Source organism: Schistocerca serialis, chromosome 2, assembly GCF_023864345.2.
Source record: "Schistocerca serialis cubense isolate TAMUIC-IGC-003099 chromosome 2, iqSchSeri2.2, whole genome shotgun sequence".
Classification (NCBI taxonomy): domain Eukaryota; kingdom Metazoa; phylum Arthropoda; class Insecta; order Orthoptera; family Acrididae; genus Schistocerca; species Schistocerca serialis.
The window spans coordinates 786,675,770-786,702,903 of record NC_064639.1 but is presented as its reverse complement, the minus strand read 5'-3'; the positions used below and the strand labels follow the sequence as shown (position 1 = coordinate 786,702,903).

At 38.7% G+C, this 27,134-nt stretch overlaps 1 protein-coding gene across 1 annotated transcript in view; it reads left to right on the top strand.

The window, feature by feature from the left end:
- LOC126456406 (DNA polymerase nu-like) overlaps positions 1-27,134 on the top strand; it is a 242,271-nt gene that overhangs the window by 112,828 nt on the left and 102,309 nt on the right. The window contains exons 6-7 of the mRNA XM_050092158.1: positions 12,867-13,043; positions 13,371-13,501. Coding sequence (XP_049948115.1) covers positions 12,867-13,043; positions 13,371-13,501 — 308 coding nt within the window. The remainder of the gene's footprint in view (positions 1-12,866; positions 13,044-13,370; positions 13,502-27,134) is intronic.

The window sequence follows — 27,134 nt, the reverse complement described above, 5'->3', positions numbered from 1 at the left end:
AATAACTGTCTTACTCTTGAATGTTATTCTTTGTCACAATTTTCAATATCACACCATCTTTACAACTCCCACTTCTATAGCACTAGAAATTACATTCTTAATGTCAATCATAAAAATACGTCTGACTCCATCAGAGGCATGCCCACTACTCCTGACATTCTGTGGTACTAAAAATATTCCAAAGAGATCACAAAACAAAAGAGTTTACAAACTGTTTTGACAAAAGAAGAAGCATCACCAAGTTGTATCATTATTTTGTAAATGAATTCAGAAATAAATTTAATAATTAGCATTAGATTGTGCAATTAATATTATTAATTTTAAATATATCAGATATCTCCTAATTTCCAACATTTCTAAAAGAAGAGTAATTTTAACCATTAGTACATAACAATTCTAATTAATTAATTTCTTTTTATATATTTTAACCTGAAATATAATGCATTGTATACAAAATCATATGACATTTACTTACTTAAACATCTGAGACAATGTTCACCTATACAACTATACAAGTTACATGGTGTTGACTATTTCTGTAAAAGAAAACAAAGAAAAGGTACGTTAGAAAAGGGTGTCCCATTACATGTTCCCCTGCCACTGCTTGATGACTAGATTTTTTTTATCTGTCCATTTACATTATAATATCAATAACTGATTCTTTTCATTGTTATAAAAATTCCTTATTTGTATGGGAATATGAATGGCTGCAGATGGTCTCCAAGTAGCTGAATGTAAGCATTTCCAGTCAACAATCAGTTTGGTTGGACCAGAGGACCCAGTCCATTTCATGTAAATACAGCCCACACCTATATGGAGCCACCACTAGCTTGCACAGTGTCTTGTTGACAATTTCGGTCCATAGCTTTGTGGTGTCTGTGCTGCACTTGAACCCTACAATTAGCTCTTACCAACTGAAATTTGATCTCATCTGCCCATGTTACAGTTTTCCAGTTGTCTAGGGTCCAACGAAACCCCACTAACATTCCCCACACTGTCTTAATGGAAAAGTTCATCATATATACCACATTGATTTCTGCATTTATTTCAAGCAGTGTTGCTTGTCTGTTAGCAATGACAATTCTACGCAAATGCCACTGCTCTTTGAGATTTAGTGAAGACCGTTAACCACAGCATTGTCCATGGTGAGAAGTAATCCCAAAAATGTGGTATTCTCAGGATGTTCTTGACACTGTGGATCTAGCAATATTGAATTCTGTAATGATTTCCAAACTGGAATGTCCCATGAATGTACCTCCAACTACCATTCCGTGTTCAGATGCTGTTAATTCCCATCATAAGACCATAATCACATCAGAAACCTTTTCACATGTAGCACCTAAGTACACATGATAGCTCCACCAATCAATGCACTGCCCTTTTATACTTCGTGTACACAATACTACCACCATCTGTGTATGCGCATATCACTATCCCGTGATTTTTGTTACCTCATTGTAATTCCCCAATCTGATGCGACAGCTACTCTGATAAATAACAAGTCTTCTGAGATTTCATCAATCCTTTCATTATCCAGTATGGATGCGAAAAGATAACTGTTTTATTATTGATGCTTTTGATATTTAGACGGAAGACCCCAAATGTATTTCTTTTAATATCCATGTCTTTGTACAAGCTGAAGTATTTTGTTTTAGTTGTAGCAGTTTCAACTTAACTATGTTTATTCTGCAGCTCTAGCTTTCATATTAACCTACCCTAAAAAAGGTTTAGAGATTACACCAGAAATTACTGGGATAGCATGGATACTGCTCTGGTCATAGTGGATGCTTCTGGCAATCCAAGCTATTCGCAGCTTGAAGTGAAATCCAATACTGCAGTAGGCTTAATTCTGCAGTATTTTAATGAAAACAAACTAAAATTAAACACAAATAAATCTGTCTATATTGAATTTGATCTTGGGAGGCAAAAAACTCATGAAAACCAAATCTTAATGGGTGACGAATACATTAAAAAGCAATACTTGACCAAATTTCTTGGCCTGACACTTGATGCGGAGTTAAACTGGTCTGATCATGTGAATGATATTTGCAAAAAGCTAAGTACTACCATATATGTCCTAAGAAAACTGACACCTTTTTGTAACATCACTACTCTGAGGCAAATATATTTTGCACTGTATGAATCCCACCTAAGCTATGGGATAGAGGTATGGGGTTCCAGCAGTAAAGGTAATATGAAAAGTGTACTTATCTTGCAAAAAAAGGCACTTAGAACTATGGGAAAGAAATGTGCCAGGGAGTCCTGCAGAAATTTAAAATACTAACTGTTCATAACCTGTATGTGCTGAAGATAATCATTATGGCAGTAAACAGTAACAAAACACTTAATAAAGAAATACACGATCATAACAGTAGAGGTAGAGAGAGACCCCACGTCATCTCTCATAGAACAGCACTTTATGAGAAAAGCCCTCACTATGCAAGCATAAAACTACTGAATTTCTTCCATCCTAATATCTCCAAATTGCCCATTACAAAACTAAAAACGAAATTAAAATTATGGCTACTAAACAATCCTGTATATTCAATAGATGATTTTGTAGATTTAGTAAACTCGTATGATGGAAGACCATCTATCTAAAAATATATGTAATCTCAGCTCTTAGACTGTGTCACAAACTGTAAATATTTGAATGTCAGATATGAATACTAAGTCACAAACTGTAGATTCCTTAATCTAAGTATGGCAATAACAATTTTTATGTATAGTCCATATATGTAACTCTGTTCTCTCAACTAAATTTAGAAAAAGTTGTGTAGATAAAAGTGCCAGCCATTAATATGTAACCCTAGTAAGTAAGGCTCTGACTTATCCAGAAGACTGGAACAAAAAAAACCTTTTTTTGTAGTCAGTTGATGTTGGATCAAAATAAATAAATAAACAATCAGCCATGGAAGTAGCTTCTAAACACAAACATTCTTGTGCAAGCCATACTCTGTACAGTGTGACCAGCTGAGGGGCATTGCAGCAATCACTTGTTAAAATGCCACCCTTAAATGTGTGAGAGGAGGGAAGCATTTTAATTACCACTAATGCTGAATGAGAATAAAATTTACAATTTTTGCAGTTCTATCTATAACTGGACAGTGGTAATAGTGAATTGCCAATCATACCATCTGAGCAAATTAATAGTTTGGGCCTCTACCATTCACAGGTATGTAGACAAGTGAAAACTAGAAAATTTCAATCACAGTTAATGAAAGTTCACATAATAATTTAGCTACTACATATGAAGAGATACTCAACTTTGATATCCTTAGGGGTTGTTGCTTCAGAAAGTCCCAGCATTCAACATTGCTGATGTACTAATATTTAAATAAAACATAGAGTATTTCACTTTTCTTGTTTTGCATTATGATCAATTTCGATGTTCATTGAAGATATATACATTTCTTGTCTGATAGCCTCCAAAAGAGGCTCACAAAACAGCTCGCAAGAAACAATAATGCAGACTGACTGACTCTCTCACTGCCTCTTGTACTACTGACTTACTACTCCTTGTGGCTTGTGCGCCACTTCCATTAATATAAAACTAAACAGTTGAATACTTTGTTAAATGTAAGATTTACAAAATAACAATTAAACTTGTTAGATGATTTTCATTACTCACATCAAAAAATGGGCCACATATTGCCCTACATGTTCTGATATTCAGTTTGGAAAAGTTCACTTAATTTCACATACAATATCAATGAGTTTTATATTATAACAATTTAAATTACATTTTAGTTAATTACAAGCAAATAACTTTGAATAAAATATTGTTAAGTGTATTTTGGATAGCTCTCAAGTAGAGCTATCACTTTAAGTAATCATAATGAATAAATATTGTAGCTTTTCAGAAATAGTGGAGAAGTAAAGTTTCAAGAATATGAGGTGCAACATTGTTGTACAGTTCATATCACAAAATTTTAAAGTTGGATTATTAACAAATGGCTTACTCCTCTTAGTTGCTAATATATCCTGGGTAACATATTAATGTGAAATATAATCTGAAGTAGTAAATTCATTTGTACTAATTTTTAAAGGGTAATTTACTAATACTGGAACTGGGTATAGACATAACAGTATAAAGACCAGAAAGCCCAAAATTCAAGCTAAACTGACCTCTTCAGAGAATATTTACATGAGGAAGGAATTTCAGGTAGGGATTTGAAGGTTGCCCCATTTCAATACCCCCTGAAGAGATTTTACTAATCAGAGGTTAGTGAATATGCTCTTCTACAATCCTGGTGGTGTTATGTAGACAATTTGGAAAAAGAATTACAATCAAGTACCCAGAGGTAAACTATCAAATATAGATGCAAATACCAATAGCAGTGAGATAACAAGTAGTGTGAAGCACCAAAACATTAAATCATTAAATTATATAAGAGAAATCATGGGTAACATGTGTAACACTCAAAACATAAAATTATAAAGGTTGTTGTTGTTGTGGTCTTCAGTCCTGAGACTGGTTTGATGCAGCTCTCCATGCTACTTTATCCTGTGCAAGCTTTTTCATCTCCCAGTACCTACTGCAACCTACATCCTTCTGAATCTGCTTAGTGTATTCATCTCTTGGTCTCCCTCTATGATTTTTACCCTCCACGCTGCTCTCCAATACTAAATTGGTGATCCCTTGATGCCTCAGAACATGTCCTACCAACCGATCCCTTCTTCTGGTCAAGTTGTGCCACAAACTTCTCTTCTCCCCAATCCTATTCAATACTTCCTCATTAGTTATGTGATCTACCCATCTAATCTTCAGCATTCTTCTGTAGCACCACATTTCGAAAGCTTCTATTCTCTTCTTGTCCAAACTATTTATTGTCCATGTTTCACTTCCATACATGGCTACACTCCATACGAATACTTTCAGAAATGACTTCCTGACACTTAAATCAATACTGGATGTTAACAAATTTCTCTTCTACAGAAACGCTTTCCTTGCCATTGCCAGCCTACATTTTATATCCTCTCTACTTCGAGCATCATCAGTTATTTTGCTCCCCAAATAGCAAAACTCCTTTACTACTTTAAGTGTCTCATTTCCTAATCTAATTCCCTCAGCATCACCCGACTTAATTAGACTACATTCCATTATCCTTGTTTTGCTTTTGTTGATGTTCATCTTATATCCTCCTTTCAAGACACTGTCCATTCTATTCAACTGCTCTTCCAAGTCCTTTGCTGTCTCTGACAGAATTACAATGTCATCGGCGAACTTCAAAGTTTTTATTTCTTCTCCATGAATTTTAATACCTACTCCAAATTTTTCTTTTGTTTCCTTTACTGCTTGCTCAATATACAGATTGAACAACATCGGGGAGAGGCTACAACCCTGTCTTACTCCCTTCCCAACCACTGCTTCCCTTTCATGTCCCTCGACTCTTATAACTGCCATCTGGTTTCTGTACAAATTGTAAATAGCCTTTCGCTCCCTGTATTTTACCCCTGCCACCTTTAAAGAGAGTATTCCAGTCAACATTGTCAAAAGCTTTCTCTAAGTCTACAAATGCTAGAAACGTAGGTTTGCCTTTCCTTAATCTTTCTTCTAAGATAAGTCGTAAGGTCAGTATTGCCTCACGTGTTCCAGTGTTTCTATGGAATCCAAACTGATCTTCCTTGAGGTTGGCTTCTATTAGTTTTTCCATTCGTCTGTAAAGAATTCCTGTTAGTATTTTGCAGCTGTGACTTATTAAACTGATAGTTCGGTAATTTTCACATCTGTCAACACCTGCTTTCTTTGGGATTGGAATTATTACATTCTTCTTGAAGTCTGAGGGTATTTCGCCTGTTTCATACATCTTGCTCACCAGATGGTAGAGTTTTGTCAGGACTGGCTCTCCCAAGGCCGTCAGTAGTTCCAATGGTATTATAAAGGTATAGCATTAATAGTGTATAATACTTTAGAAACATGCTATTTGGAATATAAAATTTACAGTGGTATGAGGTACCAATTACAACAAAACATCCTAACAGCATTTATGAGATACTCCCAAGGTGTGAGCCAAAACAAAGTTCAAAATATGCAACATAGGATTCCTATCTAAGTAAGACAAGATATATTTTTACAGTCATCATGAAATTTCATTTTCCTGTGTAAGTTATTTCTTCTGGTGGGATCTCCACCCTCTACAGTCCAATGTGGCACTTTGGACAACACTGTCTTTTCAGTACCTGAAACCACACTCTGTATAAATTTTCATCCTAATGGATGACATCACATTCAATAAACAAAAGTTTCTGTCAATTATGTATATATATGATATCGATTTTCTATTTAAATCTTCCTTTTTTTTCATTCCAGAAAGTCAGTTACCAAATTGGTCCATTCACCACAATACTAGCAAAATATATAGTAAAAATAATATACATATATATCAAGATATTGACTTAGATAAGCATAATCATCATATTGTACATGATATTAATAACCTAAAATTGGATAGTTTTCCTCCTCCTGTACAACAGCCTACCACCCGCAAAGCAGTGGGTTAGTTGAATGGTGGCACTGCACCCTCAAAACAGCCCTCAGGAGCCATGACTGCCTCTGGTCTGAGGCACTTCCATGGGTGTTACTCGGTCTCTGTTCGACCTTCAAACCAGACTTACAGGGAACCATCTCTGAATTCATTTTTGGGGAGAACCCAGTCCTACCAGGGGAACTTACCCTGCCTAAAGCATCTGAGGATTTTACCCCCTCCCCAGATTTCATTAGCCGCATGCGCACTCACTTCAAACATGCACGGCTACACCCGCCTATCAGCCATTCCCTGCCGGACACTTACATGCCAACCGCACTCAACACTTGCTCCCACGTTATGCTCAGGGATGATTCCATTAGACAACTGCTGCAATCACCCTACCTCAGCCCCTTTAAAGTACTCCAGTGGGTAGAGACAATGTTTGACATTAGGGTTGAAGATCGTCCTGAAACTGTTGCATTGCACAGGCTTAAACCTGCTTTCGTGGACTCTGACGCCCCTCTGCCATCTCAGTCAGACCCTTCTGATGACTTTTCCACCACGGAGACTGAAAATACTTTGTCTCATCCCATGGCTCTGTTTTCTCCATCCCATGATTCGTCATTGGCATTCACAGGTTTTCCAGGCACGTCACCATCCATCGACACTTCACCATCTGCGGAGACTCGCTTTCCCACATTCAACCTGTGCTGCAACGTGCCACCACACAGCGTGCACGACATGTTGATCGTCACCTTCGATGACCATGTGCTTGTGGTCCTAACAGACACCACGGCCTCGCCCTCCAACAGGCAATTAAATGTCAGTGTAGTGAATAGCCTGTCCCTCCCCCATGAGTGCGACCTGTCAGAAATTTGTGCGTTCATTTCCTCGGATGGCTCGATCAGCATTCGGGGCAGGCATGCCTCTCACGCCGCAGGCCATTCCACATGCCTTCTCTCGGGCCGGCTGACACATCGTCTGCCCCCGCTGGTTGATTGACTACGAGGTGGACCTGCCACCAAACACTCTGCCTCCACACCCCACCTAGACTGAGATGGAAATCCTGGTCATGCGCCTGCCGCCTCGCATGAATACAACCGATGCCGATGCCCACATGACCTCCACTCAAGCCTCACAAGTGGTACTCCATACTGCAGGGGCGGGAGGGGGGGGGGGGGGGGGTGCTGGATGGCATCGATAGGTCACATTGATTAAGATTAACACGTTTATGACTAACTACAAAATATATTTCTATGTGGAATTTAATATGGATAGTTATTGCATTCGACCAATAATCGTATCCCGTTCCCATAGCTCCAAGTCTTGTGTCTGCGGGGTACATTCTTGCAGCTGAAATTTTGATTTAATGTTGTGGGTTCCTGATATAAATAACTGATGAAGATTTGCCTGTATTAGATTTTCTTTTATTTTATCCCCTTCTTCTATATTACACTGATTTTGCAATCTCCATTTTCATGCAACCATCAATTACATTGTTGTAGACAAAATTAAAAAGCATGTGTATTTCCATCAGAGGCATGCCCACTACTATCTACATTCTGTAGTAGTCACAATATTCCAAAGAGCTACTAAGCAAAAGAGTTTACATACTTTCTTGACAAAAGAAGAATCTTTACTAGGCCACATCATTATTTTATAAATGAATCCAGAAATAAATTTCATAATTTAACATTAGATTGTGCAATTAATAATATGAATTTTAAATATGCCAGAAATTTCTTGTTTTCAAATATTTTTAAAAGAAGAGTAATTTTAATTGTACATACAGAGTAATAACAAATTAATTTCTTTTTATACCTTGTAGTCTGAAATATAATGCATCGTATACAAAATCAAATGAAATTCTTTCAGTGAAACGGCCGAGAATCTTCACCTATACAAGAATCTATAGTATACATGGTATTGGTTATTTCTGTAAAAAATTTTTTTTAAAAAAGGTAGTGTTTGGGGAGGATGTCCCATTGCAACCTACTCCTGCATTACCCTTAATTTTATTTTGTGTTTATGGCACTGTATTTGCTTGACCCGAAGTCCTGTTTCTTCTGCCACCGAACTTCAGTAATTCTCTATCTAATTTCAATCTATACATTTCCCTTTACCAGTTTTCTAAACTAGCTAACCAGCTAAGGGAGCTGACATTCCACACTCTGATCTGCAGAATGCCAATTTTGTTTCTCCTGATGACGTCCTCCTCAGTAGTCCCTGCCCGGAATATTTTACCCAAGAGGGTGCCATCATTATTTAACTGTATAGTTGAGCTGCATGCCCTCAGGAAAAATTATGGCTGTAGTTTCCCCTTGAATTCAGCCACTCACAGTACCAGGACAGCAAGGCCGTTTTGGTTGATAACACAGGGCCAGATCAGCCAATCATCCAGACTGTTGCCACTGCTACTACTGAAAAGGCTGCTGCCCTTCTTCAGAAACCAAACATTTGTCTGGCTCCTCAACATATATCCCTCCACTGTGGTTGTTATGTGTGTCATGGAGGCACACAAACCACCCCACTAATGGTATGGTCCATGGTTTGAGGGGGTTCTGAGTACTAAAATACCAAGAAACCTCAAGGCCTGATTCCTGCACACATGTGTCTGACATAATACTCACTATATTCAATTTCTCAAAGTGATGACAATTAATTATATGTCATTGCAATGTTACATGACATAGTGCAATATATATTCCTACCACAGGAAATAGCCAACAGATGTAGATTAACCAAAATATGTAAAACTGGTTTTTGGTGCAGTGCAGAAACTTTGAATCTGTCTATGTCATTCAGTTTCCCTCAGCATATGCTGTTGTCTCTCAGTTAGTTACTGTGTTTCAATCATTTTTCATGAGTGTTCCCTTATTATTCTGTTGTTGCTTAACCTGCCAAGTGGTACTTTTGCCATAATGAAATAGGTATTGCTTGTTGCAAAGACTCAGAGCTGTTACAAACATTAAGATGTGAGAATATTTTCTTCCTCTATGGCTTGCTTTCCTAACCTTATGTGGCATGTAGCAGGTTATTGTGAAACTTTGGTATGCAGATATTTAGTTGTTATACCTCAAGAAGAACTGCAAGTCAAAGTTTTCATGCACTTTCTCTGTTTGATTTGATTTTTTATTGGTCCAGTTTTATCATACAGCACAAATTGTACAATTGATATTGGACAGGTCAAAGTAAGAAAAACGATAGTAGTAAAACATTTACCCAGGTGATGAAGGATCTCTCAGTCCAGAAAGATGCATAGGATAAAATAAGAAAGTTGCTTTTTTGCTTGAAACATGTTACAAATTATTTCACTTCAGAGTTGATAACTTTCATTCTTATAGTGGTATATATGCCAAATTTGTTGTTCATAAAACTCTGTAAAAATTCCAATATCTGCAAAAGTATTAGTGGTGATTCATAATATTATGAATTTTTATATTGAGAAATTCATGAATAAGTGACAATTGTTGCCACTTTATGAGTTGCAAAGAAACAAAAATAAAGGGAGATGACATTAGAAAATTGTTTTGTGAAATTATCAGGGGCATATGATGCAAATTGCAGAATATTGAAAAGGTGTTTCATTCATGCACAAATCAGTTTTCAACTTCCTAGATCATTATCAAGTGACAATTAATTGTCACAATAATGTGAAATAAACATGAATATTATGTGATACAGAGCTACAACATTAAAAATAGTGAAGTTGATCTTAAATGACATGTTACATTTTAAAAATAAAATTGAGCTTACTTTTCTAATTATTTAGTTCTGTCATATTCCATGAATGAAACTAAGAAGAAGCAGAGAATTTATGTTTGCTCTTTTGCATTAAAACAGACAAACATAAACTCATTGATTTCCAGCAGTATCATCTCTACAACTTTCTTAGCTGTGTGGAGAAAATCACATTATAAATAATGTGAATGACTATGTGATAGAACATGCCCAGCAAAGACTAAATTGATCTATTGTACTCTCAAGCTTGAGTCACATTCAGGAAACCTAACTGTCACAGTTATATGTAATTGATCTGCATAGAATTTTCTGTTGTGTTTGCATATTATCCCAATAGTCCTAAAGCTTTGATTGTATCTCTACTGTCAAATAATATCCTTGTTGTTATTGCTATTTTAAAACATAGGTCTGTATTTGTAGGATTTCATTTTTTGCAAGAGTCTGTGATACTTTTCTGCAAATAGTGGCAATGGCATGACTTCGTTTCAGTCACAGGAGATTCTAGCAACATCTCTACTGTCTAGACATATCATGTCTTCTTAATGTGAATGCAGCAGTGAGGAAAATGTTCATCACATTTTCATCCTGTCAGATTAAAACTCTGTGCCAGACCTGATTTCAAAACTGTGACCACTGCCTTATGTGGGAAACTGCTCTACTAACTGAGTTACCAAAGCATGACTCATGACCCGCCCTCACAGTGTTACTTCCACTGGTATAAAGAAAAGACACTGCAGATAAATGGCTGGCCACAGTCTAGGGGGTTGTTTCCTGAATTCTGGAAGTATTTTTCAGTTGGCTACCTCTGGACAATGGAACAGACATGAGGCAATGTCCCGTGTAGTGGAATGCTGTGTATTTATAACTTAGTAGTCACTGGGATCTTTCAGAGATTACAGTATTAATAACTGTCTTTGGCAATTGTTGTGACAGATCTACACAGATGGGTTGAAACAGAAAGATGTGGCAGCAAGTGCATTCACAGATGGCAAGACTAATTGAGGAGGCAAATTCAAGCTCCTAGAAGTTATGTCCATACTCACTGCAGGCCTCATAGTGCTTTTAGAGGGACTTAAATATGCAAAAGAAGTGCAAGAGGAATCAATCATAATATTATCAGACTCATGCTCAGCATTGATGCTGTTAAAATGTTATGACATAAACAATGCCACAAATTATCTAATATATTAGGTTACAGAATCAGTGCATGAGCTTTCCCACTAAATAGGATGACCATCATGTTATTGATGAAAGTGCACAATAGAATAAAAGGAAATGAAAACATAGACACTCTGGCCAAGGAAGCTGCACACACTGCTTCAGTGCCACCTGACAATATTCTTCGTAACATAGTAACTACAACCAGGGAATGAAAATCTCCAACAGTCGTATGAAATCGAAGGGAGACACTAAGCCACAATGAGCCTAATTCCCATCATGTCATTGGTAACAAAATTGTAGATTCAACAGAAACTTTGTAGTGACAGTGGCATGACTTTGTTTCAATCACTGGGGACTCTAGCAACATCTCTACCATCCTCTGGAAATGCCTTGCCTACAAACATTAAAACTTTTTCAGCAACAAAAGGAAGTGTATTAACAGAGGATCAAATAATAATATGGAAAGAGAGATTTTTTTACACTGTAGTATAGTAAATATGTTAATTTACTTAAATTGTTTACTTAAGTTCAGTTTAAATGGTTATAACAGCTAATTGTTTTTTATGGTCCAAGGCTGGCTAATAAATTTAAATAATACTGTCATTTTTCCTATAAATGCTAAGCAACTTTTTGTACGTTCTAATACCTACATTAAGATCCAAGAAGAAAAAAATGCATATTTTAAATATGAATTTAATTTCCTTATCAGTGTTTCATTTGGTTGTACCAGTTCACAAGCACAGACCAATATCCTCATATCTGATCAAGCATGTAATTTTGCAGTTGAGAGATTCTTGATGAAATACTTGTTAAAAATTATCCACAAAATTTCAGATACTAAGAGACTGAGAAGGGAAATAACCACCATGCCACCTGACTGACTGTTGAGAATGTCTTGGAAGTGGAATAACTCTGTTTTGTGCAAGTTTCTGTAGCAGAGGCTATATCACATATCTATATAGGGATTGCAAGAGATCTGTGTGAAAGATTTAATATTCTCATGCATTAACCAAGTACATTTGTGAAGACTTTAGCAAAATCACCTTATTACTACAGTTAGTTGCCACTTGATGACAGCCTAGTCAGCTAAAACCAAACACAGAATGAGCGAAAATTGTTACTGAATACCAAGAAAGTTCTGTTTTATCCATCCATTATTATTTTGTGATAACGCATCAATCTGTAGATAAGCAATTCAGGATAATAATCACTTGCCTGATCATAATACCATGTGAACTACATGTCCAATTTACTAACAATAATTATATGAGTTCGGAAAAAGAATGGAAAATACAGATATCAGTAAAGTGTATTATTTAATCCTATTCTGGTACACATTGAATACTAAAACACATAAATTTTCAATCCACAGTAGCATTGTATCTTCATTATATATATGTGATGAAGAAGAGAACATAAATTAGTGCCCATATGAGAGCCACTCGTAAGGATGGTATTTTTCTCTCAAAGCTTTTGAAATAATTATTTCTACAGGAACATTTAGATAATTTACAAGAACAGGCATATAAAGAGGCAGGAAAAAAGTTTCAAATTAATTCACCACAACAGTTACGAAATATACTGTATGAAGAACTTCAGCTTGATCAGAAAAGCAATACTAAAGTGAGAGAAACTGCAAAACTTGGTCAAAAGTCAACTTCTGAGCACGTGGTAAGACTCCATTTTCTTGCATATATGCATCAAAATTCACCTACATTGTTATACAATTATTAAAAATATAATAGTTTACATAAGCTAGTGTAGTACATTATCATCAGTTCAGGAAATTTCTTTGTAAATAAATTATCTGAATTAAAGATACCTAGAAATTGTTGTACAATAGAATGTAGTTGCCCATTATTTGAATTACATTTTGTCTTTCATTTTTACAATCATGAATATATTTTTATTTTAAAATGTTTATATTTGTACAATTGAACAACAATTTAAAGCCATGTATGGATACTTATAATTTCATTTCTTTTTTAATTATTGTAGCTAAGTCTCCTTAAACCATGGCACCCTCTTCCTGGAACAGTGCTGCAATATCGGCACCTACAGAAAACCAAATCAACATTCATTGATGGTGTTTTACAGCAGGTAGTTGAGGGGAAGGTATTTCCTTCATGGTAAGAATTTCTGTATTACTTGGAAATTCATTTATTTAGTTATTTACATGTCAGGTTCCATAGCACCAAACTGAGGAACAAATCTCCAAGGTCATGGAATGTGTCAGTACATGAAATTACAACATAAAAGTAATAAGAGATAAAAATAAAATGTTTATGAACCCAAAAAAAGTCAAGCCATAAGTTTAAGTAAATGTAGTCAACAATACAACAAGAATCGGCTTAATTTTTCAAGGAACTACTCGACGGAATAGAAGGAGTGACCCATGAGGAAACTCTTCTATTTCAATTTGAAAGCTAGTGGATTACTGCCAAGATTTTTGAATTCTAGTGGTAGCTTACTGAAAATGGATGCAGCAGTGTACTGCACAGCTTTCTGCTCTAGAGTTAAGGAAGTCTGATCCAAATGCAGGTTGGATTTCTGCCGAGTATTAACTGAGTGAAAGCTGCTTATTCTTGGGAATAAGCGAATATAGTTAACAAGAAATGGCAGTAAGGAATATATATATTGGTAAGGAATATACATATTGTTAAGGAATATATATATTGAGAGGCCAATGTCAAAATATCCAGACTCGTGAACAGGGGTCGACAAGAGATTTTTGAACTTATACAACTTATTGCCGAACTGCCCATTTCTGGGTCAAAAAGATCCTTTTAGAATGGGAAGAGTTACCCCAAAATATAATACCATACAATATAAACGAATGAAAATAAGCAAAGTAGACTAATTTTCGTATTGAATGATCACTCACTTCAGATACCATTTGAGTAGTGAAAAAAGGCAGCATTGAGATTTTGAACAAGATAGTGGCATGGGCTTTGCACAACAGTTTACTATTTATCTGAATACCTAGAAATTTGAACTGTTCAGCTTCGATAATGTTATGACTATTCTGTGAAATTAAAATGTCAGGTTTTGTTGAATTGTGTGTTAGAAACAGTAAAAACTGAGTCTTACTGTGATTTTGCATTAGTTTATTTTCTACAAGCCATGAACTTATGTTATTAACTGCACTATTTGAAACCTAGCCAATGTTGTACATAACATTATTTACTACCAAGCAAACAGAAATATTTTAGAGCTACCCGTAATACCAGAGGGCATATCATTTACATAAATAAGGAACAGGAGTGGCCCCAACACTGATACCTGCGGCACCACTAACTTGACTGTACCCCACACAGTATCCACATCACAGCCATTCTCAACATTGCTGTCTGTTGTTAAAATAAGAGGTGAACCAGTTGTGAGCTACTCCCCGTAATCCGTAATGGTCCAACTTCCGGAGCAATATTTTGTGATCAACACAGTCAAATGCGTTAGTTAAATCAAAAAATATGCCTAGCATTCGAAACCTTTTGTTTAACTCATCCAGTACTCACAGAGAAAAGAGAATATAGCATTTTCAGTTGTCATATGACTTCTAAAGCCGAACTATACATTTGATAGCAAATTGTGTGATATAAAATGATCAATTGTCCTTACATACATAGCCTTTTCAATAACTTTATTGATGGCGTAGAAATAGGTCTAAAATTGTCTACATTATTCCTTTCTTCTTTTTTATAAAGCGGCTTTACTACTGAGTACTTTAATCATTCAGGAAACTGACCATTCCTAAAGGAAAAATTACAAATATAGCTAAATACAGCACTAACATGTGCAGCACAGTACTTTAATATTCTGCTAGGCACTCCATCATATCCATGAGAGTCCTTAGTCTTCAGTGATTTAATTACTGACTCAATCTGCCCCTGGTCTGTATCACAGAGGAGTATTTCAGACATCAATCTCAGAAAGGCATTTGCCAAGAGTGTTATATGATTCCCTGTAGAAACTAAATTTTTATTTAATTCACCAGCAATGCTCAGAAAATGATTGTTAAATACTTCAAACAATGGAAAATCCAGGATGGAATGTAACAATGCCAGAGAAGGAAAGTTGCTACTCACCATATCGTGGAGCTGCTGAGTCACAATAGGCACAATAAAAAGATTCACACAATTAAAGGTTTTTTGCCATTAAGGCCTTTGTCAGCAGTAGACACACACACACACACACACACACACACACACACACACACACACACACACACACACACACATAAACGCAAGTTGCACACACGTCTGCAGTCTCAGAGAGCTGAGACCACACTGCGAACAGCAGCACCAGTGCATGATGGGAGCGGCGACTGGGTGGGGGTAAGGAGGAGGCTGGGGCGGGGAGGGGGAGGGATAGTATGGTGGGAGTGGTGGACACTCAAGTGTTGCAGTTTAGATGGAGGGCAGGAGTGAAGGTGTGGAGGGGGGAGGGGGTAAGTAGTGGAAAGAAGAGAAATAAAAGAAATTAAAAGACTAGGTGTGGCGGTGAAATGACGGCTGTGTAATGCTGGAATGGGAACAAGGAGGGGGCTGGATGTGTGAGGACAGTGACTAACGAAGTTTGAGGCCAGGAGGGTTATGGGAACGTAGGGTGTATTGTAGGGAAAGTTGCCACCTGCGCAATTCAGAAAAGCTGGTGTTGGTGGGAAGGATCCATATGGCACAGGCTGTGAAGCAGTCATTAAGATGAGGGATACTATGTTTCACAGCATGTTCAGCAACAAGGTGGTCCACTTGTTTCTTGGCCACAGTTTGTCGGTGGTCGTTCATGCGGACAGACAGCTTGTTGGTTGTCATGCCTACATAGAATGCACCACAGAGGTTGCAGCTTAGCTTGTAAATTACATGACTGGTTTCACAGGTAGCCCTGCCTTTGATGGGATAGGTGATGTTAGTGACTGGACTGGAGTAGGTGGCGATAGGAGGATGTATGGGACAGGTCTTGCATCTAGGTCTATTACAGGGGTATGAGCCATGAGGTAAGGGATTGGGAGTAGGGGTTGTGTAAGGATGGACGAGTATATTGTGTACATTCGGTGGATGGCGGAATACCACGGTAGGAGGGGTGGGAACGATAGTGAGCAGGACATTTCTCAATTCCGGGCACGACGAGAGGTAATCGAAACCCTGGCGGAGAATGTAATTCAGTTGCTCCAGTCCCAGATGGTACTGAGTTATGAGGGGAATGCTCCTTTGTGGCCGGACTGTGGGACTTTGGGAGGTGATGGGAGACTGGAAAGATAAGGCATGGGAGATTTGTTTTTGTAAAAGAATGCGAGGATAATTACGGTCAGTGAAGGCTTCAGTGAGACCCTCGGTATATTTTGAGAGGGACTGCTCATCACTGCAGATGAGACAACCACAGATGGCTAGGCTGTACGAAAAGGTATGGAATGGGTGGCAGCTGTCGAAGTGGAGGTATTCCTGGTGGTTAGTAGGTTTGATATGGATGGAGGTACTGATGCAGCCATCTCTGAGGTGAAGGTCAACATCTAGGAAGGTGGCTTGTTGGGTTGAGTAGAACCATGTGAAGAAAATGGGGGAGAAGTTGTTGATGTTCTGAAGTAATGTGAATAAGGTATCCTCACCTTCAATGCAGATAGCAAAGATGTCATCAATGAATCTGAACCAGGTGAGGGGTTTAGGATTCTGGGTTTTTAGGAAGGATTCCTCTAGATGGCCCATGAATAGGATAGCATAGAATGGTGCCATGTGGGTGCCCATAGCCGTACCATGGATTTGTTTGTAGGTAATGCCTTCAAAGGAGAAGTAATTGTGGGTGAGGATATAGTTGGTCATGGAGACTAGGAAGGAGGTTGTTTGTTTGGAATCCATAGGGCGTCTGGAAAGGTAGTGTTCGACAGCAGTAAGGCCATGGGCATTAGGAATGCTAGCCTAAAGGGAGGTGGCATCAATAGTGATGAGCGGGGCACCGTGTGGTAAAGGGACAGGAACTGTGGAGAGTTGATCGAGGAAATGGTTGGTATCTTTTATATAGGAGGATAGGTTCTGGGTAATAGGTTGAAGGTGTTGGTCTACGAGAGCAGAGATTCTCTCAGTGGGGGCACAGTAACTGGCCACAATGGGGCGTCCTGGGTGGTTGGGTTTATGGACTTTAGGAAGCATGTAGAAGGTGGGAGTGTGGGGAGTGGTAGGGGTAAGTAGAGAGATGGACTCCAGGGAGAGGTTCTGGGATGGGCCTGAGGATTTGAGTAGTGACTGGAGATCCTGCTAGATTACTGGAATGGGATCACTGTGGCATGGTTTGTAGGTGGAAGTATCTGACAGCTGATGGAGTCCTTCTGCCATGTAATCATTGCAGTTCAAAACAACAGTGGTGGAGCCTTTGTCAGCAGCTAGGATTATAAGGTCGGGATCAGTTTTTAGATGGTGGACTGTGGTTCTTTTTGTGGATGTAAGGTTAGTTTGCATGTTGAGGGATTTGGGAATGATGTTGAGGCAAGTTTCGAGGTTAAGAAATTCTGGAAAGTTAACGGGGGATGGTTTGGAGGCAGTGGGGGTGGATCACGGCTGGATGGTGGAGTGAACTGAGTTAGGCAAGGTTCAATGTTGGTCTGTGATTGAGTCTGATTGGTCGGGTTGGTAGCGAAAAAGTGTTTCTACTGTAGGGACCCTGAGAAGGAGAGAAGATCTTTAACTAGTCCTGCATGGTTGAATTTGGGAGTGGGGCGAAAGGTGAGGGCTTTAGAAAGGACTGTTATTTCTTTGGGACTAAGGCTTCTGGAGGAAAGGTTCATAACTGTGTTGCAGGTCTGTTTAGGTTCTGGGCTCTGTGTGGTTGTGGGAGGGAGTTTTGGAGGGTGGCGTAAATGTAGTAGGTCTGCGTGACAGGGTTTGTCAGCTATGATGGGGCGTGGGGGAGGTTTGGAGATGGTTGTAGAAGTGGTGGACAGTGGTACTCCGAAGTGGGAGTAGGAAGTGAGTAGGATGGAGAGCTTTTTGAAGTGGCGTTGTGCATGTTGCTCAAGTTCCTACAGGGCAAGAGTTTTAATGTGTGTTATGGGTTCCAGGAATTTGGGATTGCATAGCAGGAGAATTTTGTGGATGGAGAGAAGGTACTGCAAGGAGGATTGGGCTTGGTTGATATGGTTTTGCAGGACTATGTTGGTGAGGGCTAAGGGTTGGCAGAATCTGAACAGGTGGAGGTCATTGTGGAAGGAGGTGTGGCCACCAGAGATGGGTAATTTCATGGTACGGCCATTAGGGGGGATTTCATGAGCCAAGCAACAACGCAGGAACAGTATATGGGACTGGGATCTGGCTAGGGATAAGGAAACTTTTCTGTATTGACACAGATGGAAGGAGCAAGGATCCATGGTGGTGCAAAAAATGCGAAAAGTTACGTAAGAAAGTAGAAGTACATCCGAAAAATTACGCAAAAATACACCCAAATACGTGTCAAAAGGACGAAATGGATGCACAAGGGGGGTGGGAAAAAATTGTGTGAATCTTTTTATTGTGCCTATCGCGACTCAGCAGCTCCGCTGTGTGGTGAGTAGCAACTTTCCTTCTCTGGTATTGTTAAATACTTAACATATATCTGATTTCTCAGTAACAGAAATATTTTTACTATGAACTGATTTTATAACATCGATCTTGTGCTGCTGACCAGACACTTCCTTCACATCTGGCCAAATGATTTTAATTTTATCCTGTGAATTAGCTATTCTATTTGCATACCACATACTCTTTCCCTTTGTAATAACATTTTCAAGCACCTTACAGTACTGTTTGTAATGTGCTACTGTAGCTTAATTGTGACTACTTCTAACATTTTGATATAATTGATTTGTTCTACATGATATCCTTATCCTACTAGTCAGCCACCCTGGATGCCTTTTACTGCTAGTACCCTGCTTAGAACATTCTAATGGAAAGCGACTCTCAAAGAGCACGAGAAGTGTGTTAAGGAAAACATTATATTTGTCATCTATGTTATTGGCACTATAAACATCCTGCCACTCTTGTTCCTGACAAGGTTTAGAAAACTCTCTATTGCTGTTGGATTAACTTTCCTACATATTTTGTAAGTATATGTGACATTTATTTGAGTACAAAAGCCTGTTAGTGTTAAAATTTGTACATCATGGTCTGAAAGGGCATTCACCCTTTTACTAACAGAATGCCCATCCAGTAACAAAGAATTAATAAAAATATTGTCTGTGGCTGTGCTACTGTTCCCCTGCACCATACCTGGAAAAAACACAGCCTGCAACCAACATCCTTTTTCTTGCACCATCATATACAAAATTTCTATTGAAGTCACCACATATAACTAATTTCTGGTACTTCCTATAAAGTGAATCAAGAACCCTTTCTAGCTTGAGCAGAAATGCTCTGAAGTCAGGGTTAGGGGACCTATAAACAACAACAATTAGAAGTTTAGTTTCACTAAATTCAACTGCCCCTGCACAACATTCAAATTTATGTTCAGTGCAGTGCTGTGATATGTCATGTTGCAGACAATGCTTGCATATTTATCCTAGAAAGTTTCAGTCTGGCCTCTTAGCAACATAGGACAGTTGAAGAGAAACCTAATGGATTTAGTGGTGGTCAACTTGTTTTACTCCATTGATGACTTTCTTAACTGAACCAACTGATGTACTTGCGAAGTAACACCTAACTTCAGCATAGTTTCACTGCAGTAATACAGTATGTGTACATAACCTTGTGGGGGGAAAATCGGTTTGTAGCCTTGCGTAAGATGAGTTTAAGAGGCTGTAGTAGGACACAGATACTCAAAACATGGATCAGGCAGAGCTTATCAGATCAGACAAATCTGATCCATAACTCTTTTTTTTTAATTAATGTTATCTGATTTTATTACTGAAGGTGTGGAACTTAGACTGAAGACGGATACCTTCTGTATCTATCTAGATAAAAGTGATATGAATTGCTAACTGCCCAAATGGGAAAGCAGTTCGTGATCTCTTTCAGGAAATTGAAGATATTTGTAGATTGCTGATTAGAGAACATTCGAATCAGAAACATATACAGGCCTATAATTGGCTTGTTTAAGCCACCAACCCCAACTACAGAGGCCTGAGAAATGTGGTTCTTGACATATGTCAGTATACAGTCAGTGGGCTGAGTGTGAGACAAAAAGTTGCTTGTGAAACTGGAGAGAAGTTATTGTTTCTGCATGACATGAGTTGAAATATGTGTGATGAAAAATATATCTGAACTTAGATAGTGATTTTTTGTTTGTCACTGTGTAAAAAAAGTAAACAGTCTGTTTGAATGTAGGATAGTACAGATTTGCTGTTCAGCCATGTTGGAATTAGACATTGTGAGTGCACAAAATTTAAAGATTAGTGGCATCTTTAAAAGTACAACCTTGATGTTAACATTTGTTTAGAGAGGTATACTGCTTGCCAAGAGAAAATTCTACATGGCATAAAAGTGGTTGAACTGAAAGATTTTAGCTTTGCTTACCAGCAGTGCTATTAAGCTATATTTCTCATGTGAGCATCACCAATGACAAAATGAGCTTTGCTAACTCAGAATTCACATCTTATTTCAAAATTCTTTGCTGATCTGCTTATAACATTCATTTGTTTCATGCAAGGAATGCTGCAAATTATCTTTAAATTCTTCTTTTAATTTCAAAGTTTTTGGTCATGTCCAATTTTGCAGTGTTGCTTGTAATGCACTGTTGTCTTGGTTAGAGTACAAAAAAAATTGAACACATACTAACTTTGATAGTTCTGTATTCCCCTAATGCTACTCACTTTTTTGGCTTGGATGCCTTTACCGGCTTTGGATTCCAAGTGGGGGAGCTAGTTAATTTAGTGTTAGACAAAGTATATTTTTCTGATATTTACGCCCTGTCCACTTCATATAAGGAGATTTCTGAATCAGCACTCAGTTTTGCACATAACTTTATGGCTCACATCTCTTACCATCCTTCTGCAGTGACTTAATTTTGATGAACTCACCCACTTCCATTTGTGGATTGTGATGCTGCTCAGGCAGCACTTGCATGGCTTCAGGACCAAGGCTTTATTTCCATAGTTAATACCAGCCAATGGGCAATGGCTATGGCACTCATTAAAAAATTGATTGGGTCATTATGTATCTGTGGTGATTTCAAGTCCACTATTAATTCCCAATCTAATGTTGATCTGATTACGTAGGCTTTCGCAGCGTAATAAGTCTTGAAAGTCTCATCGTTTTTGCTGTCGGATCCTAAAATCAACTTGACTCGATACCACACTGCCAGGTTTTGTAAGCGATGACATCTCAGTCGGCGAAGGATTCCAGATGGTACTTTTGGACACAGTGTTCACCAAAAGCCGACGCACACAGATTTGTATCTGCATCCTAAGAGTTGTCATCCACCACACCAACGCAGTGGCATCCTTAGGACTTTGGTAAGGAGAGCATAAGCCATTTCTGACGCAGATAGCTTAACCCAAGAACTTGTGCATTTAATGGCTGTTTTTAAGGAAAATGGATACTCCAAGAAGCAGATTCATCGAGCAATGGAGTTTGAACCATCTCCAGGGGTGCACGAAGAGGAACATAGATCGGTGGCCTTTCTTCTTTATGCTGGAGGCTCTGTGAAAGATGATTTGGGGCTTAGGAAACCTGGTGTGTACAAAATTCCGTGTCAAGGTGTGAAAGCTTACGTTGGCTGTTTGATTCGCACAGTGCATGACAGGTGTGTGGAACATGGCCGTCATATGAAACTACAACAGCCGGAAAAATCGGCAGTAGCTGAACACTGCTTAAATGAGGGACACAGTATGAAATTTGATGAAACTGTGTTAGTCGCCAACATTTCCAGTTTTTGGAACAGTGTCTATAAAGAGGCGATTGAAATTAGGTTGGAGGATAATTTAATCAACAGAGACAATGGGTTTCCTCTTAGCCTGACGTGGAATCCTGTATTGTCTCACCTCAAAATTGAACATTCTTTGGTGAGGCCCTGAGTGTGATATATCATTGCCAGCAGTGTTCCACTAAGGGCAGCGCCACCTCCCTGTCTTGGAGGGCAGCATCCGTGATGGGCGGTACATGCTCCGTGTACTGAACCGTGCCCTTTATAGGACGTCAATTTGCAGCCTGGCATCAGTTCTTAGCGGGACTCATCAGCAGAAGCAGCATTTTCCTGAAGATGGAGATCAGCTGGATCACCGAAATATCGAGTCAAGTTGATTTTAGGATCCGGCAGCAAACCCGAAGAGACTTTCAAGGTAATGTTGATCTCTACACAATGTCTCGCCCAGGTGAGTTGTCAGCTAAACTGGTTGGAGCTCAGTATTGTTCAAAGATGGATCTAAAGGACATGTATCTCCAGCTGCCCCTTGATGATGTTTCATGTCGGTTGCTAATTTTAAATACATCATTCAGCTTATTCAATTTAGCCTGTTAACCATTTGAAGTTGCAAGTACACACACAATTTTTCAAAATTGTTTAGATTAAGTGATTCAATGTATTCCACATTGTGTTAATTATTTTGAAATCATTATCATTATGAAGCTGACACACAAAGAACATCACAAGAACTTTGAGTCCCTTTTTAAAAGGCTCCAGAAAAATGTTTAAACTATCAGTTATTTAGAAAACTGCAGTTTCTTTGCCACCAGTGTCAAATACCTGGGTACATTCTCAGCCGCAGGGGCATCATGCACACACATGACCACGTTGATGCATTTACCAATATACCAGTCTCTAATAACCTTGAACAGTTGCAGTTGTTTCTGTGTAAAATCACGTACTATGCCATGTTTATTCCACAGTTGGTGCAGCTCATGCACCCTCTTAATCAGCTGCAAAAAAGGGCATCAAACTTGTGTAGCTGACCACTTGTCAACAGGCTTTTCAGTACTTAAAGGATGATATCAAGCAGCACCATGTCTGATGCCATATACGCTGCCATTAACACTGTTTATGGATGGGTTCTTGTACAACATTGTGACAGTTTTGTCCCACAAATCATCAGATGGTTCTGAATGCCCAGTTTCCTTCGCCTCAAAATTGTTAAATGCTCTGCAGCTCAACTATTCCCATATAGAGGAGGTGGCTTTAATGATCATATATAAGATCAAGAAATTTCGTATGTATTTGTATCTCTGCAAATTCCACCTGTTGACTGACTACAAAATCTTGATATCCTTTGTTCGTGCTTTGCTCTAAACTCTCAGACAAGGCAGCACAGAGTCTGCAGTGCCAGTTGTGGTTCTTGAGTGGGTGCTACTACGAAATCAGTTTTCTCTCCACCAGCTGACACACAAGTGCTGACGTTCTGACCCTACATGTACCCAATGTCCACCTAAAGTGATCGGCAACCCCTCTGACACTGAAGCATATGTATAAGGCATCGCCTCCCCAGATTTCATCAATTACAACAAGGACAACTGGTGGCAGGACAAGTGCTACCAGAGGTCCTCCCTGTCAGGGGCCTATTTCCTCCAACATGTATGTGTGCGGAACTGGATTGGCAGGAATTCCTACATGCCGTGGCTATATACAGTGGCGCAAGCCAATACATTGGAAGTTCGCTCCACCAGAGCTCTGGGCAACTTCATGCATTGGCTCTTAGCAGGCCATCAGTCAGAGCCCAGTTGGAAGCCAGCGCAGCAGGACCTACAACTTTCCAGCAATATCCTGAGACATGCCTGTTAGCCGGGTATGCCGTACACTCAGTGGACATTGTTAGGAATTATCAGTGGCTTTGTCTACATGTCCCATTACGTTTATTCACTGTGTGTCCCAGGCATACGCCTGTTAGTGTCTGGGAAGTTGCATTATTTCTTATTGTGAAGATTTTTTTCTTTGTTATTAAAAATCTCTACTGTGGTCATAATAAACTCTTGTTCTTGTTTACCTGTTTCTTATTACTGCTTATCAAGCATCTCCCCATGGAGATACAGCAGTGGCGATGAGATATTTGGATCCAGGTGGTCCCATAAAGATTGATCACCATGGTAGTGAGGTTTACAACAGTGTCTACCAATGGATTCCAATGCCCTTCTCAGCTGGACCTCATGGCTAAAGGATTTTGTGGTGGAACTCCACCCTTTCCCCCTTTTGACAAGAAATTAAAATCTTAGATGAACTACATGATGCACCTTAAGCAGCATTTTCTGGTGTTTGGTATCTCATGTGATTCCCATCATAGGGCATTTCTCCTTGTCTATGTTGGACCAGAGGTTTACCAACTCATTCAGAAACTGAAATCTGAATTAGAACCACATGCAGCATCATACAAGGAAGTGAAATTTTGCTTGCAAGAAAATTTTGCCTAATTTTGCTTGCAAGAATATTTTGCCTCGAAGGCCGTGTTGTTGTGCCACAACATAAAATTTTCAGCTGCCATAAGCAGGGGGTCAATCCTACTGGAAATGGACCACGACACTCCAAGGTCTTTCTCGAGAGTGCCAATTTTGGTGTTCCAATGAAGCACATAAACAGTCTTACGCCATGTTACACATTTGAGACATGCTCCTGGTACATGCACCTGCTGAAGGGCTTCAGATGGACTTACTGAAACTGATAGACCCCACATTGGATGATTGTCGTCAGATTATTTGAGCTTTCAAGCAGTTCATCTTTGTATCAGCTTCCATACTAGATCCATTGTCCCGCTTGCTAAATCGGCAGCCCCTGTTCCCTACAGACTCTCCGCCTATTGGTAAATGGACATTCCCTGCCAACAGCCCCCAACAGTTGCCTTCCTCCATTAACTGTTTCCTCACGCATACTTCATACCAGTGCCAGTTTCACCATGCCAAATGTTTCTCCTGCGGCAAGACAGGTCACAAAGTAGAGGTCCGCCAGGCCTCCACCAAGATGCATATGGATTCAGCTCAAGTGAATATTTTCCTGATGGAGGAATCAGGCATGGTGGCCCCAGAGACGCTTGAAGTCCATGCCATTCTTCCTGTCCGGAGACCAACAAAAGTCCTTCCAGATTTCTGTCAATGATCACCCTATCGACCTCTAAGTGGACACCCGTTCTACTGCCTTGACCATCATATGGAACACCTACCAGTGGTTAGGCTCTCCTCCAGTGCAACCATTCTTTCAGTGCCTCTGCAATTACAAGCAATGATGTAGTGGAAGTTGTGGTGTTTCCACCTGTTTTTATTTATTTCATTTGTTGTCCTCAGTGTCGACTTACTTCGTTGCTACATTGGCTGAAATGGGGTTTGTGGATTCCGACACTGACTACTTTAAATGATGTAGCTGACAGATGTACAGTTATGTTTTTCAGTACTTTAATTTCACTGTTCACAACCCCCTAATAATACACAGTTATATGGCCAGTGCACTATTATGTAACCTTCGATAAGCCTCATTAACAGTTAGCAGGCGAAACTCCACATACTGCTACAACAGTTTCTTGTTGAACATCTACGAGCAGTAATATCTAACCACAAAGTTCACAGTTTTAGAAGAATAATCAGGTATGTATGGAGCAGTCACTGTCATTGGTTTTTTACACATGGCCTAATTGTTTAACACTTATTTCACAGTTAAATTGAAGCATTGCTGTTGTTATAACCAGCACAGGTTACTTGTCTGAAACTCGGTCGTGGACTGACTGTCTCATGACCAAAAATTGGGCCCTTACACATCATCACAATAATCGGTACTGAAACTACACATTGTTCAAAGTTAAATTACAGAAATTACAATTAAAACTTAACTTATTAAATTAACTGAATACATAAAAATATTTCGTCTTTTTAACAGTCTCTTCTACTGCAAGAGTTAGGCCGAATTATTTGTTTATTAACATATATAGTTATGCAAACAATACTTTTGATAAAACTGTTAATAAACTTGGAATTAATTCAGAGCTGGCTTTGCTAACATGTTTCTGACTATAATCAAATAGATACTTTAAGAATACTAGCATTTCATCTTCCAAATGTTTAAAATTATTACAGAATTTATATTTGTTTATATGTCAACAATAGACTCTTAAGTTACGAAACAATTAATGACTTACCCCTATAATGAAAGTTACTAACTAGGAATAACCAAAATAAATTAGAAAATCAATTACATAAATAAAAATAAGCACAAAGTTAAATCTGGTGTTATATTTTTTAAAACTGAGGGCCAACCTTTCTCTTTTATGAAAATGTAGATTATATTCATGTATGCTAATCGTAAATAATTAAAAGTAACAAAACAAATTTAAAGGAGGCAGATGGCAAAACAAGAGGAGAATTATCATTATCCCGGCTTGCTTCATCACATAGTCAAAGGACAGTTCACAGCCCTCTTCCAATGTGGGACAATTATCTGTAAAGGGCACCTCCTTATCAGTGATAACCCAGGGGTTACAGATTTATTAAGACTTGACATCTTTGCAGGTTTGGGACCAGAAGAGCACAATTTGAGCAGTGGCATCCAGCCGGGCACTGACAATCCTTACTTCTTCCCTCTTCATGAGAAGTATCATTCAGTATTTGAACCTTGTACTATGGGCATTGTGGGTTTTGAAGCACATATTATCCTCCTCCCAACAGCCATGCCCCCCTCTTTCGAGGCTAGGAATGTCTCATTCACCCTGAGGGATAAGTTGCAAGACACTAGCATCTTGATGGCTGTTTCCAAAACTCTGTAGACAACACCAATCATGTCGGTCGACAAATCAGATGGTTTCCTCCACATATCTGGTGATTTCAACACGATTAATGCACAATCCATTGAGGATGCTTACCTTATTCCAAAGATGGACGATATTCTTACCCAACTGACTGGGCA